The sequence below is a fragment of the Urocitellus parryii genome, chromosome 8, assembly GCF_045843805.1.
Source record: "Urocitellus parryii isolate mUroPar1 chromosome 8, mUroPar1.hap1, whole genome shotgun sequence".
NCBI lineage: Eukaryota > Metazoa > Chordata > Mammalia > Rodentia > Sciuridae > Urocitellus > Urocitellus parryii.
Window position 1 is genome coordinate 115,505,613 of NC_135538.1, and position 16,343 is coordinate 115,521,955.

A 16,343-nucleotide genomic window follows, 5' to 3' on the forward strand; every position below is an offset into this window, starting at 1 on the left:
AATGTTTTGATCAGGTAAAGCCTTAAAATGTAACTACCAGATTAAACAAGAAACATTTTCAGTAATACATTGAGGATAATCAGCCAAAATACAAAATGAGGGATTAGAAAAATTATTTTCTATAAAGAATAAATGGAGGCTGGGGTTGTGGCTCAGAGGTATAGCACTTGTCTAGCATGTGCAAGGCTCTGAGTTCGATCCTCAGCACCACATAAAAATAAATAAAACAAAGCCATCTTGTCCAACTACAACTAAAAAAATATTAAAAAAAAAAAAAGAATAAATGGTACATCAAAAGACGTGTGTGGGGCTGGGGTTGTGGCTCAGCAGTAGAGCGCCCACCTAACTTGAGAGGCACTGGGTTCGATCCTCAGCACCACATATAAAAAAAGAAATAAAATAAAGATATTGTGTCCAACTGTAAATAAAAAAAAAATATTTTAAAAAAGAAAAGATGTGTGTGGGGGGGGTGGCTGGGGTTGTGGCTAAGTTGGTAGAGCACTTGCCTAGCATGTGTGAGGTACTGGGTTCGATCCATATAAATAAATGAATAAAATAAAGGTCCATCAACATAATAAATGAATAAAATAAAGGTCCATCAACATAATAAATGAATAAAATAAAAGTCCATCAACATCTAAAAAAAATTTTTTAAATATGTGTATATATAGCCAGGCACAGTGGTGCAGAGTCTTTGCAGATATAATCAAGTTAAGATGAATACTGGGGCTGGGGCTGTAGCTCAGCAGCAGAGAGCTTGCCTAGCATGTGTAAGGCACTGGGTTCCATCCTTAGCACCACATAAAAATAAACAAATAGGGGCTGGGGTTGTGGCTCAGAGGTACAGCACTCGCCTGACATGCGTGAGGCACTGCATTCAATCGTCAGCACACAGAAAAATAAAATAAAGATATTGTGTCTACCTATAACTAAAAAAATAAATATTTAAATAAATAAACAAAGGCACGCTGTCCATCTATGACTATAAAAAATTTTTTTTAAAGATGAATACTAGGGGCTGGAGATGTGGCTCAGCGGTAGCGCGCTCGCCTGGCATGCGTGCGGCCCGGGTTCGATCCTCAGCACCACATACCAACAAAGATGTTGTGTCCGCCGAGAACTAAAAAATAAATATTAAAAAATTCTCTCTCTCTCTCTCTCTCTCCTCTCTCACTCTCTCTTTAAAAAAAAAAAAAAAAGATGAATACTAGATTAGGGCGGGTTATAACCCAATGATGGTTGTCCTCATAAGAAGCAGAAAACTTGGGACTGGGGTTGTGGCTCAGCGGTAGATCACTTGCCTAGCACATGCGAAGCTCTGAGTTCGATCCTCAGCACCACATAAAAATAAATAAACAAAATAAAGGTATTGTGTCCAACTACAACTAAGGGAAAAAAAAAAAAAAGAAGCAGCAGCAGAAAACTTGCCTTCAGGCACACACTTGTATTCCTAGCTACTCAGGAGGCTGAATCAAGAGGACCTCAACTTTGAGGCCAGCATGGGCAACTTAAGTGAGATCCTGTCTCAAAATTTAAAAAGGTGGGTTGGGGATGTGGCTCAAGCAGTAGCACGCTCGCCTGGCATGCGCAGGGTGCTGGGTTCGATCTCAGCACCACATAAAAAATAAAATAAAGATGTTGTAACCACTGAAAACTAAAAAATAAATATTAAAAAACTCTCTCTCTCTCTCTAAAAAAAAAAAAAAATTTAAAAAGGCTAGGAATGTAGCTCCATAGTTGAGTGCCCCTGGATTCAATACCCAGTAGTGGGAGAGAAAAACAAAAAGTGTGTATGTTAGGGCTAGGGGTGAGCCTTGGTGGTAGAATACTAGCTTAGCGTGCAGGAGGCCCTGGGTCCAACCCACAGCACTGAAAAAAAAAAAAAAGGAGGGGGGTGTGTGTTGGAGGGAGACAGTACATTAAAAGGTTTTTTTTAAAGCATGTGACCCAAATGTAATGTAATGTGTGGATCTGTTTTGATCTACATTGTACTGTTAAAAAATGTATGTGTGGGGCTGAGGCTGTGGCTCAGCGGTAGAGCGCTTGCCTAGCATGTGCGGGGCCCTGGGTTCAATCCTCAGCACCACATAAAAATAAATAAATAAAGGTATTGTGTTCAACTACAACTAAAAAAATAATTTTAAAAAAATGTATGTGTGTGTGGGGGTGTGGGTGTGGGTGTGGGTATTCTGCAGTGCTGAGGATGAAACCCTAGGGACCTAGGGACTTGCACATGCTAGGTAAGCACTCTACCTATTTAGTCCTAAAAAAAAAATAGAGATAATTTAGGAAAATTGATTATGAAATAGATATTAGGTGATATTAAAGAATTCTTATTTATTCTACTAAATGTGAAAATAGTATTTTTTTGCCAATCTTTGTCTATTAAAGACATATGATATAGAATATTTACAGGTGGAATCACATGGTGTCAGAGATTTGTTTTCAAGTACTACAGTGCACACAAGCAAAGTGGCAGAAGAAAGATGAAAAAAGAATAGCAAAGTGTTGGTAACCGCTGACATTGGGTACATAGAAATTCATTACACTATTCTCCATGTTAGTGTACATTTGAAAAATTCTATAACAAAAACAATTTATTTTTTAACTACAAAGGCAATCTGGAGCAGTACATATGTTGGAAATAACAGGGCTCAAAGCAACTAACCTCTGTCCTGAAGCAAGGGCAATGGGAGACTGTCCATTGGGGGGCCGAGGCTCCTCGCACGTCTTCATCTCCACCTCTACCTTATCCAGACACTGGAATAAAAGCCATGCAGAGCTAAGCACGTGCACAAAACCACACAGCACATAAGACCAGCAGACTTCGTGCTGATAATCATCCAAAAGTCAACAGAAACTGAACTCCTAACTTTCCCTGTCAGGATTCCAAGGGAAAACAGGGAAGTCTAAGGATAGAGCACAAGCAGCAAAAATTATTATTTTAAATAATAATAATAGTAGCCAGGGGTGTTGGAACACACCTGTAATCCCAGCTGCTCAGGGAGATGAGGCAGGAAGATTAACATAGTAGGGAAACAAAAGGGCATCTAACACGCCCAAGATGGAAGAATTCCTTCCTGGCCTGAGCAACCTGTAAAAATTTGCCTCAAATAAAATTAAAAAAAGGGCTGAGGACATAGCTTAGTGGCAGAGTGCCCCTAAGTTCAGACCCCAATACTGTGGGGGGCGGATAATACCTCACAGGGCTTATGAGTCTCAATGCTGATTCTTACCCTGCCCAGCAGTTCCAGGATAAGCCAGGACAACAATCATCACTCTGTCTCAGAGAGAAGCTCACAGGGCCATAAATAAGTACCTACCACTCCCAAAAGGGTCAGCCTATCAGGATTCTTTCTCATCTTCTCTCCTACCTTTTGAAAGTCTACCCTAGCCATCCCCATTTGATTACTTGCAATCAAGAAAGGCCATTACCAAGCAAATTGGGTGTGTCTTCAACTTTGTCCACTGGATCTGAAAGAGGAAAGCAAAAACTCAGGGATGTGGGAGCTGCCCTTCGAGAAGACAGGCCTACTGGCCAAAGGCAGCAGCAGCACTCTGACCCATGTTCTCACCCGGATGGAGGCCCTGTTGCAGTAGACCCGAGTGATGGCTAACCATGTGGGCAGTTCCAGCACATTCTGTAGAACCTCTTCATCCAGCTCCAGGTTGGTGAGCTGACCCTCCCCCTTCAGGGTGCTCAAGTTGATTTTGTCCGGGGAAAGATTCTTAGTGAACCTGAAAAGAGTAATGACAAGAAGCTATTATATCCATGAGAATCTACTAAATGAAGATCATAATCACTAACACTTCTGAATTCAGAGTAAAGAGAAAGTTCAAGAACAAATATTGACTAATGACCACACTGTCTCTATACCACGTAAGATTTTAGGTGAGATCTATCATCCTGTCATCCTATTCAATCCTACTGTGGGGACGCTGGGGAAATGCCTGTAGCAATGGCAAGCCACTATTTTGATATTTCTGAATCTCCACATAAAAATAGAACAACTAAACAGCAGCACAGAAGGGTCATGGATGACATTTACAAGAAAACTAGAAGATTAAAGTATCCTTATAAATCCTCATGTGCTACAGTTTGGTAAAAACATCAGCACTCATTTGACATGAGTGCTACATGCAGCTGTCAGACAAATAGAGGGAAGCCTGACAAGCCTGGGAACAGAGGAATTCCAAGATAGCCAACTACTATTAAATGAAAATCAGAAAAAACAAACTGGGAGGGGTTTTGTCTACCACAAAGGGTCTCCAGTAAGACTCTGGGACACTGCAGTCCTAAAAACTCATGAAATTAACCTTCCAAAGCTCCTTCCTAAGCAAGATTCCTATACAGTAAAGAATCAAAATTGAGCAAGTAAGGGATAACAGAAATGCATGGCCCTAATCCCTACTCAGGAGGCTGAGGCAGGAAAGACAGCAATTCTGAGGCTAGCCTGGGCAACTTAGTGAGACCTTGCCTCAAAAAAATAAAAAGGGACTGTAACTCCATGGTAGAATGACCCTGGGGGTCAATCTCCAGTACAAAAGAAAGAGAAGGTGAGGAGCAGGAAGGGGAGTGGAGGGAAGGGAAGGGGGAGAAAAAGAAAAGGAAGAAGAGATAAGCCAAATAAAAGTAGAGACAGGAGAACAGAAGATCAGGATATCTCAGAAAATGAACCATTGTTTTCTAATACTACCTTAAGCAACAGAAGAGGAAGTTCTATGCAGTACAAAATAGTAGCTGGCTAATCATTGGCTTATTAAGCAGGGTAAAATAAAATCCCTGATGCTTACATATACCATTACTGATGTGATCAAAGAACAAACTATCACCTGTAGTCTTCCCGAAGGGACTGATCCTGACTCTCATCAAGCCCCTGAGCCGAGGGGCTAATGTGAAAGAAATACAGAGGGCAGAGGAAAGCTGCTGAACTGTATGCACCCTAATAGTGCCATCGACATAACCGTGGTCTGCATGGGAAACTATAGGTCAATTGCCTGGCCATGAATAACCCACAGTAAGTCTTCCCTCCTAACTTCTTCCCATTTTACTCTACCTGGACCATAAGAATGCTGATTTAACATCTTTATTTAGATGATCACAACAACTTTAAATATTTGTGGGGTTTGTTTTGTTTTGTTTTACAGTGTGGAGGATTAAATCCAGGGCAACATGCATACTAGGCAAGTACTCTACAATTTAGCCACATCCTCAGCCTCAAAAAATGTCATTTTTAGGGCTGGGGTTGTGGCTCAGTGGTGGCGTGCTTGCCTAGCATGCATAGGGCACTGGGTTCGATTCTCAGCACCACACACAAACAAACAAACAAATAAATAAATAAACTTCCCTTAACAATAAAAAATATTTTTTAAAATGTCATTTTTATTTTCTATTTCACAAGTGGGAGAAAGCCTCCTCACCTGACCTGGACCAAACAGAACCAAACTGCTAATAATGATGACACCATACTTTGTACCAGGTACAAAAGGAAGGTTCTTTTTTTTTTTTTAATTTTTTAATATTTATTTATTTTTTTAGTTTTCGGCAGACACAACATCTTTGTTTGTATGTGGTGCTGAGGATCAAACCCGGGTCGCACGCCTGCCAGGCGAGCGCGCTACCGCTTGAGCCACATCCCCAGCCCAAGGAAGGTTCTTTATTAACATTATCTCAATGAATCTTTACAATACCCCATATGAGGCAGAAATTATTATCCCCATTATACAAAGGAAGAGTATGAGGCTCAGCTGTGAATTTGCCCCAAGTGCTAGGGCAGGAAGAGGTAATCACAATATGAACTCGGGACAGCTCACTGGCATTGGCTTCTACAAGCATCTGCTCTAACAGTATGAATACTCCCTTCCAAAACAAACCTGCCACAGAATAAATTTATAAGATGTCTCAGAAATGGTTGGAGGACATCTTTTCCTTTTACAATCAACCATGGTCTGCTTAACCCATGTAAGAAGGATAAACCTCAAAAAAAAATATTTTTTTTTTAGAGTCATAATGTAATGTTATCAAAAACCTTTCTGCACTTTACCAACCCAATCAAATTAATAAAATCTTTCCTAGGTACATCAGGGCTGACACCAAGTCTCTACCAAGATGCAAACAACAGACCACAGGGGGTGCCATACCATCAGGTAGATGATAAATACCAAAAGCTAAAGAGTGCTAAACCGCCAGGACTTTTCCAAGTCCACTCTAAGATGGCTCATAGTACATGTCTGTCTGTCGGACCACCATAGACTTGTTTTCCTGTTTAGTGACGTTATCCAGTCAAGTGTCAGTTCTGAACAATACATCATTAGGCAATTCTGTCATTTCGCCAACATCAGAATGTACTTACATAAACCTAGATACTACATCTCCATAGATGTGGTTGCTCATTGACCAAAATGTTGGTATGCAGCACTTGACTATATCTGCTTTTTAACTTACCAATTTATTTTTAGAATTCAATGAAAAATGGATACCACCTTATTAGTCTCTCAAAAAATTCTTCAGTTAAGAATTCCTGGGGAGGGCTGGGAATGTGGCTCAAGCGGTAGCGCGCTCACCTGGCATACGTGCGGCCAGGGTTTGATCCTCAGCACCATATACAAACAAAGATGTTGTGTCCTCCGAAAACTAAAAAATAAATATTAAAAAATTCTCTCTCTCTCTCTCTCTCTCTCTCTCTCTCTCTAAAAATAAAAATTTAAATTTAAAAAAAAAAAGAATTCCTGGGGAACTGAAGCTGTAGCTCAGTAGCAGAGCACTTGCCTAGCATGTGTAAGGCACTGGGTTCAATCCTCAGCACCACATAAAAATAAACAAACAAAGGCATTCTGTCCATCTACAACTACAAAAATCTTTTTTTAAAAAAAGGAATTCCTAGCACCAAAATAGACATGTAGACAAATGGTACAGAATAGAGAACACAGAGACAAACCCACATAAATACAGTTATCTCATACCAGACAAAGGCACCAAAAACATACACTGGAGAAAAGAGAGCCTCTTCAACAAATGGTGCTGGGAGAACTGGAAATCCACATGCAGCAAAATGAGACTAAACCTCTGTCTCTCACCATGCACAAAACTCAACTCAAAGTGGATCAAGGACCTAGGAATTTGACCAGAGACCCTGTGCCTAATAGAGGAAAAAGTAGGCCCAAATCTTCATCACGTCGGATTAGGCCCCAACTTCTTTAACAAGACTCCTAAAGCACAAGAAATAAAATCAACAATTAATAAATAGGATGGATTCAAACTAAAAAGCTTCTTCTCAGCAAAAGAAGCAATCAATGAGGTGAAGAGAGAGCCTATATTTGGGGAGCAAATTTTTGCCACATGCACATCAGATAGAGCACCAATTTCCAGGATATATAAAGAACTCAAAAAACTTAACACCAAAAAAACTAACAACCCAATCAATAAATGGGCTATGAAGCTGAACAGACACTTCTCAGAAGAAGATATACAATCAATCAACAAATATATGAAAAAATGTTCAACATATCTAGTAATTAGAAAAATGCAAATCAAAACTAAGATTTCATCTCACACCAGTCAGAATGGCAGTTATCAAGAATACAAACAAAGTGTTGGTGAGGATGTGGAGGAAAAGGCACACTCATACATTGCTGGAGGGACTGCAAATTGGTGCAACCACTCTGGAAAGCAATTTGGTGATTCCTTAGAAAACTTGGAATGGAACCATTTGACCCAGCTATCCCACTCCTTGGTCTATACTCAAAAGACTTTAAACTAGCATACTAAAGTGACACAGCCACATCAATGTTTATAGCAGCTCTATTCACAATAGCTAAACTGTGGAACCAACCTAGACACCCTTCAATAAGTGAATGGACAAAGAAACTGTGGTATATATACACAATGGAATATCACTCAGCATTAAAAAAGAATAAAATTATGTCATTTGCAAATAAATGGATGAAGTTGGAGAATATTATGCTAAGTGAAGTAAACCAATCCCAAATAACCAAAGGACAAACGTTCTCTCTGATAAGTGGATGCTGATCCATAATGGGGGTGGTGGTAGGCGGGGGAAAAATGGAGGAACTCTGATTGGGCAAAGGGGAGGGAGGAAGAGGAGAGGGGGCATGGGGGCAGGAAAGATGGTGGAATGAGATGGATATTACTACCCTAGGTATATGTATGACTGCATATATGGTGCAGCGCTACATCATGTAAAATCAGAGAAATGAAAAGTTGTGCTGCAATTGTGTACAATGAATCAAAATGCATTCTGCTGTCATATATACCAAATTAAAATAAATTAATTAATTTTTAAAAAAGAATTCCTTAATTGTAGCTGGGAGTGTAGTTGAATCATTAAGCATTCACCTACATATTTGAGGCCCTGGTTTCAATCCCTGGCACTAGAAAAATGAAAAATCCTTTAACTTATTTTGCCTGCATTTTGTAACAACAGCAAAGAATAGGCTTAAAAAGGTAATCCAGGGGAGCAATTATAGAAGTTTGCTGATCCAAGGAAAAAACTGCTGAGAATTATACAAGCCCAAATTTCAGTTCTCACATCACCTAAGCAGGGAGCAATCATTCAAACTCTCTGCCCATTTTGGAGGATAAGATTAAACTGCAGCAATGTGACAAAGAAACCAGCTATTCCAAACCATCTTCAACAGTCCAAGTTAAATTTACAAGTACCAAGAGGATACTGAATTCTTTTTCAAAGGAGAGGGGTAATCAGGGATTAAACTCAGGGGCACTCAACCACTGAGACACACCCCCAGCCCTGTTTTTTGTATTTTATTTAAAGACAGAGTCTCACTGAGTTGCTTAGGCACCTTGCTTTTGTGAGGCTGACTTTGAACTCGTGATCCTCCTGCCTCAGTCTCCCAACCACTGGGATTACAGGAGCGCGCCACCTCACCCAACTTAAGATATTGAATTCTTGAGAAGAATCATGGTCCCTGGCACAAACATTATTCAGCATTTATATTCCTAATCGAGGATGATATCAGTCAGTCCAAGGGTGGCTAAAAAGGCTAATGGCAGACTGCTATTCCACTTCAAGTATGTGGGAAAACATTTCCTGGCCATCTGTTACTGTTACGAAGTAAAGAAGCTAAGATGAAATCAAATTGGAAAAACAGATTTTGATCAAGTTTCATCTCTGCCAGAGGATTGCAATCTGCCAAAGAGACAACACAGAAAGGCTCTCAGGCACACTTCCTAACATTGAGAATTTGCAGATTTTCAGAATTTCAGAGCTAGAAGGGATTTAAAATATTCATTTCTTCCAAATCTATAATTTGCAAATGAGGAAAACAAATGGTCAGAGTTAAATGGCTTGCCCAAGACTCATAGCCAGACAGCTGTAAACGTGGGACTCTAAATGACAGAAAAGGGACTTGACCCAGAATTCAATCAACTCTCTCACTATCCTGCCCCCATTAATTCATAACCTTCATTACTAATCATAGGGCAAATTAAAATAATCAGTCTCATAGAAATTGAACTCTCATAGAAAAAATTTAAAAAGGTCTGGGCATGGTGGTACAAGTCTGTAATCCCAGTCAATTCAGAGGCTGAAGCAGGAGGATCACAACTTGGAGGCCGACCTTAGCAACTTAGTGAGACTCTGACTCAAAATTAAAAACAGGGCTGGGAATATAGCTCAGAGGTAAAATACCTGTGAGTTAAATCCATAACGCCACAAACAAAAAATAAAAAGGTCCACAAACCACCTTGCTTCCTTCAGTGACCTTTGTTCTGAGGTGATCACAGCCCAGGCCTTGACTTCTAAGTCAAGGAAGATAAGATTAAACTGCTTCTTAAGGAAATCTAGATCAAAGTATTTTTACTGTTCAGCCACAACCTAAGCTGTCTTTAAGCAAAGACAAAACACAACTCTGAAGCATCTGGTTCAGACAGAAGGATCTCCTGCATCATCCAAACCAAACAAAATCACTAATGTCACTAACACTGCTCCATTCCCAAATAATCGGACAGAACATGCCACTCACTCTTGGTGCTTTGCTCTAATTGGTTTCATTCTCAAAACTTCTGCAGGAACAGATTATATATGCCTTTCTTAGGAGAAAACTTCTAGATTTTTGTTTGTTCTTCACAATGTCGGGTTTTTAAACAGGTTTTGTGCCATTTGAGGTGCAATTTATATACACTGGCTCATTTCTGAACTATTTAGTTTATCTGATCTACTATATATTTATGCAAATATCACACTATTCCCATTACCGTAGGGTTTGGTTTGTTTGTTTGTTTTTTTAGATACCAGTGACTGGACCCAGGGGTGCTTAACCACTGAGCTACATGCCCAGCCCTTCGTATATTTTGAGACAGGGTCTTGTTAAGTTGCTCAGGGCCTTGATAAGTTGCCGAGGCTGCCTTTGAACTTGTGACATAACACAAGTTCACATAACACAGGTCTTAGACCTGTCTCAAAATTCAAAAAACAAAACAATTTAAGCTCAGTAGTAAAGCATACCTGGGGAGAGGGGTGGGGAGGAGGAATAGTTGAAAAATGCAAACTACTCCTCCTCCTCCCCGGCCCTCCTTCTTCTTTCAAGGGGGCTGCTGGGGATTGAACCCAAGAGCACTTTATCACTGAGCAACATCCCCAGCCCTTTTTAATTTTTATTTTGAGACAGGATCCCATTAAGTTGCTTAGGGATTCACTAAGTTACTAAGGCTGGCTTAGAACTTGTGCTCCTCCTGCCTCAGTCTCTCAAGTTGCTGGAATTATAGTACAGGCATGTACCACTGTGTACAACTATTGCTTTTTCTAGGTTCCATGAAGTCTTTCCCCCATACGTATCAGGATTTGGACAGAGTTTAGAAGCAAACGTTAGAGCTCCCTGTTCTGTTATATCCTCCTTCCTGAGACTTCCCCCTCCTTTTTCCAGCCGTTCGTTAGCCCTAAACTTCATCCTCTGACTCCTCTAGTGAGTAAGATTGTGGACTTTTGCTTGAGTGCTAGCACCATCACCATGCAAATTGCCAATACAAATAAGAATCTTACCCAACAGTTCCCATCTTTCAAGTTCCCTGTCACTTTATGCCTAATATGATCACTTTCCAACATCTTCAAGTAGTTTTTTTTAACATATTATCCAGAATTCAAAACAGTTATCTGAGAGAGGGGCAGCTTGATACAAGATAAGCTCCAATTCATAGTAGATCCTTTCCTATTAGATTTTTTTCTTAAAGAGAGAGTGAGAGAGGGGAGAAAGAGAGAGAGAGAGAGAGAGAGAGAATTTTTAATATTTATTTTTTAGTTCTCGGCAGACACAACATCTTTGTTTGTATGTGGTGCTGAGGATCGAACCCGGGCCGCACGCATGCCAGGCGAGCGCGCTACCGCTTGAGCCACATCCCCAGCCCTCCTATTAGATTTAATTGATTTTATGTCTTTCTCTAAGAGGCAATTATAACATGAGTTACCAAAAACACATATGACCACATGTGCATAAATGCACCCTCTCAGAACAGCATGATAGATAGGCACATCAGAAACAAAGGTGAGGAGGGAGGAATGCTAAGAGGGGTCCAGGAGTGTGGTTCAGTGGTAAAGAGCATGCTTATCATGTGCAAGGCCCTGGATTCAATCCCCAGCACAAGAAAGAAAGAAAGAAATTGTACAAGTCTGGGCTGGAGCTATAGCTCAGTGGTAGAGCACCTGTCTTGCACATGTGAGTCAATGGATTCGATCCTCAATACCACATAAAAATTAATAAATAAAGATTAAAAAAAAAGAAATTATACAAGTTATCCTCTTGGTCTACTGGTGAAAGGTTTATTATAAAAGTTAAACAATATAAAGAGGCATAAAAAGAAATGATAGTTTCCAACACACAGAAGTAATTATAAGCTTGGCACAATGGCTCACACCTGTAATCCCAATGACTCAGGAGACAAAGGCAGGAGGATCAGAAGTTCGAAGCCTCAGCAACTTAGCATGACAGTGTCTCAAAATGAAAAAAAAATTAAATTAACTGGGAATTTAGCTGCCCTGGTTTCAATCCCCAGCAACCCCCAACCCCCCAAAAAAAACTATATATCTAGACAGATGTATAAAATAGAATTATTCCTCATAATCCTTCTAAAACTTGTTTTTACTTTTCATTAACATTTACATATTATTAAACTTTTAATGCTTTTCAAGAATTGGAAAGTTATCCTCAAGCTAAGATCCCTTACATTCCTTTACGGATGCACTATAATTTACTTAATAAAGTCTGTACTAATTTCTCTTTTACAAAGATTTTATTAGTAGTACACTTGTACATTAAAAAGTATCATTAGTTTTCTCATTTGTTTGTTCTATAGGAAAGATTCATAGAAATGGAAGCTTACATTTTACATTTTGACAGATACTACCAAATTTTCTTTCATACACGTCATACTGGATCATACTTTTACCTGTAACTGACTGCATACATTCCCACACCCATGGAGCAGTTCAGTTCATGACTCGCCACACTCTCATTTACCCCACCACTCAGTACTGGGCCAATCAACAGATGAAAGATTCTATAGAGGTCCTCTTTCCTTAATTCTCAACAGTAACCCTGCTGAACACCCCAGTTCCCACCTCTAAAACTATAGCCTTTCTAACTTCTATCCTGTTTAGCTGCAGCTGTAACATCTTAGTCGGAGCCAGTCTTGTTTCTTGGAACTGAATACTTGCAATCTGGCCTCCTAGTGTAAAGGCTGTACCTGTGGACTCCTCATCTAATTTACAGTTACATATTTAACCACCACCTAGAATTAGGGCTATAATATCCTATCTACCTAACTAGATAGACTTTCACTGATCATTCTACATTTAGGACTTAGAGTTCCTCAGTGACTAACTCACAACTGCCTGCAGCCTTCTCTCCTCGAATAATTCTTTGTCCATTCAGCTCCCACGTGACTAGGTGCCAGCTTCTCTCCCTACACAGGTCCTGAAGGGACTGTACCTCATGACCCAAATTTTGGCATATCTTACTTTATTAAAAATATTTCTTGTCATACTAATATATTCCCCTTAATTTCTTTTACTTCAGTGTCTTGGCAATTCCAAAACTTAGGTCAAGGACAGTTGGTGAAATCAGCTTATTAGATTTCTACTTTTAAAAGCTTCAAGCAGGTTCTGGATTATGCAAAGCAAAAATGCATTTGTTAACCCTCAAAACAGGAAGATCCATTCCACTAGCAGGCATTGCTGGTAATTCACTATTGAATAAGAATTGGTATTTCTTCATCACATACCTCAAACAGCTATTTATAGAAGTGAAACATATAGATTATCTGAACTTTAAAAACTGCCCAAGGAGGAAACTGAGGCCGTCCTTAATTTCTGAGGAAAACCTAACTATAAATAAAATGAATACTTATTTTAAGAGACAAAAATGTCAGGCATGGTGGTGAATACTGTGGTCCCAGTTACTCGGGAGACTGAGGAGGAAGAATCACTTGAGCCTACAAGTTCAAGGCCAGCCTTAGCAACATAGTGAAATCCTATCTCAAAACAAAACAGAACAAAAAACCCAAAGAGACAAAAACAGCTCAAAATGATCATTCATGCCAGGCACAGTGGCACATGAATCCCAACAACTCAGGAGGCTGAGGCAGGAGGATGATGAGTTCAAAGCCAGTCTTAATAAAGGCAAGGTGCTAAGCAACTCAGTGCAGTGAGAGTCTCTCTCTAAATAAAAATACCAACTAGAGCTAGGGATGTGGCTTAGTAGTCGAGTGCCCCCAAGTTCAAATCCTGGTACCCACCCTCCCAAAAAAATGAGCATACATATCTGATGGGGAAAGAAAAGCCCTGTCAATTGTTTCCTCTGCACAAATGACTAAATGAACACATACACGAGAGAAGAACACATTCAACTGGCAAGGGTTAGGGGATTCACACCATAGAAAGGAGCTGCTGAGCATATATACAAAGAAGAATTTAAAAGAAAACGGTCTCTGGGGCTGGGGATGTGGCTCAAGCAGTAGCGCGCTCGCCTGGCATGCGTGCGGCCCGGGTTCGATCCTCAGCACCACATACCAACAAAGATGTTGTGTCCACCTAGAACTAAAACTAAAATAAATAAATAAATTCTCTCTCTCTCTCTCTCTCTCTCTCTCTCTCTCTCTCTCTCTCTCTCTCCCCCCCCTCTCTCTTTAAAAAAAAAAGAAAACGGTCTCCATGAATGGTGTGAAAATACTTAGTGTACAATCAGTGACTTGAAAAACTGTGCTCTATATGTGTAATATGAAATGAATTGCATTCTGCCCATTGTATATAACAAATTAGAATAAATAAATAATTTAATTTTAAAAAGATGAGGAAATTGGAAAAAAAAGGGAAAGGTCTCTAACCCTAAAGGGTATGAGATCCTTAAGGGCTTGAACTGTGTCACTGAGTCTGTGCCAGCATAAAGTCTAGGATAAGGATGCTCAATTAATGTTTATTGAATGAGTTGATAACAATTCAAAGCCAATAAATGATAATTGTCAAAGAGGTAGAATGAACTAAAGGATATATCCAATAATACCCCTCTTTGATACATTGCAAACCAACTGTAATATGTCTCACTAGCCCAACATGTCAAAACCAGTGTTAAGAGCATCTTATATAAACAGGAAAACAAATATCTCTGTAAGGCTGAGGTAAAAAGCACAGTCTTCCCATTAAAGATAATTAGAAGGTGCAAAGTGTTAAAAGTCGGCAAAAATCAGTATATTCTAAAAGCTGCCCAGAAGTTTTAATAATAAAAATGAAATAAGAAATATGAAAAATTTTATTACTCAGAACAAAAAATATTTTTAAAATAACAGCTAAATTTAATAATCGCTCACTTTATTCCAAACATTGTTTTTAAGCCAGGCCAAGTGGCGCACGCCTGTAATCCTAGCAGCTTGGAAGGCTGAGGCAAGAGGATCGTGAGTTCAAAGCCAGCCTCAGCAACTTAGTGAGGCCCTAAGCAATTCAGTGAGACCCTTTCTCTAAAATTCAAAAAAGGGCTAGAGATATATCTCAATGGTTAAGTTTTCCCAAGTTCAATCCCCAGTACCAAAAAACACCAACAAAAAACAAACAAATAAAACATTGTTTTAAATACTTCATACTTTCTTAGTTTTTAATGTTGGGGATTGAACCCAGGGCCTGAATGCACTCTGCCACTGAGCTACATACACCCCAGTCCACTTTATACTTCTTTTATGTGTGTGATACTAAGTACTGAACCCAGCTACAATCCCAGCCCTACTTTTTTTGAGACAAGGACTCACTAAATTTCCAAAACTGTCCTCAACTTATGATCCTCCTACCTCAGCCTCCCAAGTAGCTGAGATTACAGGCTGTGTACCGCCATTTTTTGCCCAGTCATTTTTCATGTATTTCTCTAATGACCCTATGATATATTAGCCTCATTTTATGATGAAGACACCAAGGCACAGAAAGGTTAACTTGCCCAAGGTCACAGAGCTAGTAACTAACAGAGCTAGGATTCAAAATCTAGCAATCTGGCTCAAGAACTTAACCTTAACTTCCTGATTTTTTCCCACATTTTTTTTTTTTAAAGAGAGAGAGAGAGAGATTTTTTAATATTTATTTTTTAGTTTTCGGCGGACACAACATCTTTGTTTGTATGTGGTGCTGAGGATCAAACCCAGGCCGCACGCATGCCAGGCGAGCACGCTACCGCTTGAGCCACATCCCCAGCCCTTCCCACATTTTTTATTAGTACATTATAGTTGTACATAACGCCATCTCCCTGATTTTTACAAAGTCAACACAAGGTGTAGAGGTTTGGAAAGGTTCCAGCTGCCTCAGACCCAGGTCGAAGGCAGTAGCAACTGAAAGCAACAAAGAACAACTGAGCACTGTCCAGATGCCTTGGAACAAAACAAAAGGCCTCTATGAACCAGCTCCCCTCTAGCCTTCCAATATCACTTCTAGCTATGTCCACCCTCCACCATACATTCTAATGATACACAGCTATATGCGGTCTCCTAACTGCATCCTGCCACTTCTCAACTGAGTGCCACTGTTCGTGCAACTTGCCCTGCCTGGTACCATCATTCTCCCCCATCTGTGACCTTGGCCTCCAGCTCCAGAGATCTGTCCTAATGTTCTACTGAGCTCACTGGCTACAGGTCTATTGGCAGTTAGGTTCCCAAACAGAAACCTTGTCTCATTGGAGTTCCTGGCACTTGGCATACAATGCAAGTGGACAATAAAAGTTTGCTGAAGAAATTAACAAATAATCTCAAAAACGGAGACTTTATGAAGGGTACTCTAGAAAAGGGAAAAAAAGAGTCCTCGCAGCAGCTCAGGGTCTGGGTGCAGCCAGACTCCCTGAACTCC

At 39.9% G+C, this 16,343-nt stretch overlaps 1 protein-coding gene across 2 annotated transcripts in view; it reads right to left on the reverse strand.

Moving 5' to 3' along the window:
• Positions 1-16,343, reverse strand: part of Bltp3a (bridge-like lipid transfer protein family member 3A) — a 72,959-nt gene that overhangs the window by 43,438 nt on the left and 13,178 nt on the right. The window contains exons 2-4 of one of the 2 annotated variants that reach the window (XM_026383684.2): positions 3,576-3,738; positions 3,436-3,474; positions 2,669-2,760 (exon numbers count right to left, since the gene is read on the reverse strand). In XM_026383684.2, coding sequence (XP_026239469.2) covers positions 2,669-2,760; positions 3,436-3,474; positions 3,576-3,738 — 294 coding nt within the window. Of the gene's footprint in view, positions 1-2,668; positions 2,761-3,435; positions 3,475-3,575; positions 3,739-16,343 lie in introns of those variants that run through there. The other variant, XM_026383685.2, reaches the window with a different exon arrangement.